Here is a 2,615-nt window from a genome sequence, read left to right as displayed (position 1 = left end):
GAGTGGACCAGAAACAAAGCCTTGTTTTGGCTTAGATAACATGCAAATTAAACCGGACGAATAGGTCTGCAATAGTGGAAAGGGGTCCTATTTGGGTTTTTTTTAGCCAGCAATAAACAATATCTGTCTATGTCTCTAAAAGGGAGGTCGATAAAGGGAATTGTTGGCCCGACTGAACAGGCGAGCCAACAATTCCCTATAACTTCACATGCTAACAGGCTAACAAAGAAACCAAACGACCCCCATTCCAAAGGGGCAGACCCTTTCGTCCGGTTAAATTTTCGGGTTTTCTAAGCCAAAACGGCGCTTTGTTTTTGGTCCACTCTATAAAGCCTTGAATTGAACACTATTTCTGACATTTTGAATAGAAAAAGCTTCCTGAAACGTCTTTAAACTTGGAAACAAAGTACAGTATATTGTTTTTTTACTTTTTTGGAATGACTGTGACCTGGATGACTGAGAATCTTCACCAGCATACATGAATGGGTGAATAACGGAATGTCCCCTGACTTTAATGTGTGTTATATAATAACAGGCCATTTACAAATAAGAAACCAGAAAATTGCCACCATGTTCTACTCAAGGAACGTGTCAGGACTTGAAAAACCTCTTTTTTTTTAATAGAGGCTCCCAATTAACACTGACTAGGAATGTTGTTGTCTTTTCTTTCTCAATAAAAAATACACACTGCTTCATATCATTAATACCCAATCTAATACATTTTAGTCTGTGGCTTCACCTTGTTTAGATATTAAAACATTCAGGGGGTATCATTAGTTTTTCAAGGCACTGTAGGTGCAACGTGATTTTAATCGCCACTGGCCTAGACTGTTCAACCATCTGAAATACCAGTTCATGCCAAATGGAGTTGTGCTAGCTGATTTTGAGCATGTTGAGTGTACAAATATTTACGCACATTTTTAAGCACTGAAAAGCCATCAATACAGAATTTTTAAACATGTACTTTTTTAAAGTTGATATGAACTCAGAGGAGAAGAGAGGATTGGAAGGTTCAATACAAATTTAAACTGGTCACATAAAACTGAAGAGGCCGTTGGGTAGAAGTAATGTTTCGTGGGTGGTAATGGGGAAAAAAGAGCGGGAGGAAGTCAGAGTCCCTGTGCTTGTTAGCCGGCTCGGCTAGGCTGGGCTAGCCCGTCAGCATTGCCCTGTCAGCCATCAGCTGCTCAGGTAGCCGTGTAATTCTCTGGAGTTGATGCTCAGGATCACACCTGAGTGGTTGCCTGGAGACAAGTGGGGAAACAAAACATAACACTGATACAAATGAGTTTTTTTACTTCAATGATACATTTTAAACTTTAGATATATAAAGTATCCCTGAATATAATAAAGAATTCTTTCACTTTTTTAGCTGTTTCTTTAGGATTATTGCTAACGTCTAACAATAACCAAACATTCTTGGAAAATTTCTTTTTTTCCTGAGACCAATAAACTGTGGTCTAGCGCAAAATGTTATATTATGGTTGTTTTGTTGTGTAAGTATTGAAGGAGGAGACTGCTAATGTGACATGGGTTATTATGGGCTGCATTCCTACTGCAGTTCTTGATTCTCACTTCGATTTGCTTTCTGGAACCTAATTATTTTTACGATATGTCTCTCTTCAGTGTGAACTGTCCGTGGCTAAAAATTGACCCACATGCACAGAGTAGCAATAAAAATACACCCTGCACAACAGTAAGAAATGAGAAAGAAGAAATATTTGTTGAAATGATGACATGATTTATATCTAAACGATGTCTGTTTGGTTGAAAAGTGAAAGGTTAAAAGCTGTAATATTCAGATGTTGAAAACTGGGTTTGCAATGTCTTTTCAATGTCTATTATTGGACTAAAGATGGATATAATGAGATCGACCAAACACAGCCCAGTTTTCAACAACTATTTCTGGACTAAATCAAGACTATAACGGACTGACCAGATTTAGCCTAAAATCGTCCACATGACCTCTGGTGTTTTGGGGGGAGAAGCCATTTATTGTGTGGGAAACTAATTAATAAAATGAGATTGAAACTCTTTTGTGTTGTGATTAAGAAAGATCTGACGGCCATTTCAGCAGGACGGAATGTTTTTATGCATCCAAAGCCAAATGTGCGCAAGTTTGTATTCAAATCGACAATAATTTATGTTCCATGTACAGACTTTCCTATGAGCCTTTCAATTTTTGGCTTTACCCTTGGCCTTTTGGTTTTATCTCTGTCTATTGATGAGGTCTAATGTCTCAATGTCTTTTTACTGTCATGACATCGGTCTGTTTTGCCAACTACTACTGTTTCCTGCTGGGCAGATGTACAGTAAAAGGGATGGAAATTGATAAAAAAGTTACATCTAATCGCATTGTTTCTTTTCAATGGAAATTCTAAAACATCAGGTACAACCTGGATTCAGGGGTGCATATAAAGGTTTCTCAAATTTTACTTAAAAAGATATTGACTAAATCTCAGAATTCCAGCTTGTTTTAAACAGCCTGACTTGACCCCCAAAACATGCCTTGATTTTAGCACTTGTTAGAATAAAGTCCTTATGAATGAGGCAAGTGAAACTGAGTGTCAATGTATACCAATGGGACATTTCCTCTAGGAGTGGCTAATACTCTA

General features: G+C 37.7%; 1 protein-coding gene across 3 annotated transcripts in view; it reads right to left on the bottom strand.

Annotated features, from left to right (window-relative positions):
• Window positions 1-251: 251 nt before the first annotated feature.
• LOC107094590 (VPS10 domain-containing receptor SorCS2-like) overlaps window positions 252-2,615 on the bottom strand; it is a 49,496-nt gene continuing 47,132 nt past the window's right edge. For 2 of the 3 annotated variants that reach the window (XM_015390300.1, XM_015390301.1), the window contains exon 19: window positions 252-1,244. In XM_015390300.1, coding sequence (XP_015245786.1) covers window positions 1,180-1,244 — 65 coding nt within the window. In that variant the 3' untranslated portion in view covers window positions 252-1,179. The remainder of the gene's footprint in view (window positions 1,245-2,615) is intronic. The other variant, XM_015390302.1, reaches the window with a different exon arrangement.

This window comes from Cyprinodon variegatus, unplaced genomic scaffold, assembly GCF_000732505.1.
Source record: "Cyprinodon variegatus isolate N-32 unplaced genomic scaffold, C_variegatus-1.0 Scaffold492, whole genome shotgun sequence".
NCBI lineage: Eukaryota > Metazoa > Chordata > Actinopteri > Cyprinodontiformes > Cyprinodontidae > Cyprinodon > Cyprinodon variegatus.
This window is presented reverse-complemented; position numbering and strand designations above follow the sequence as displayed.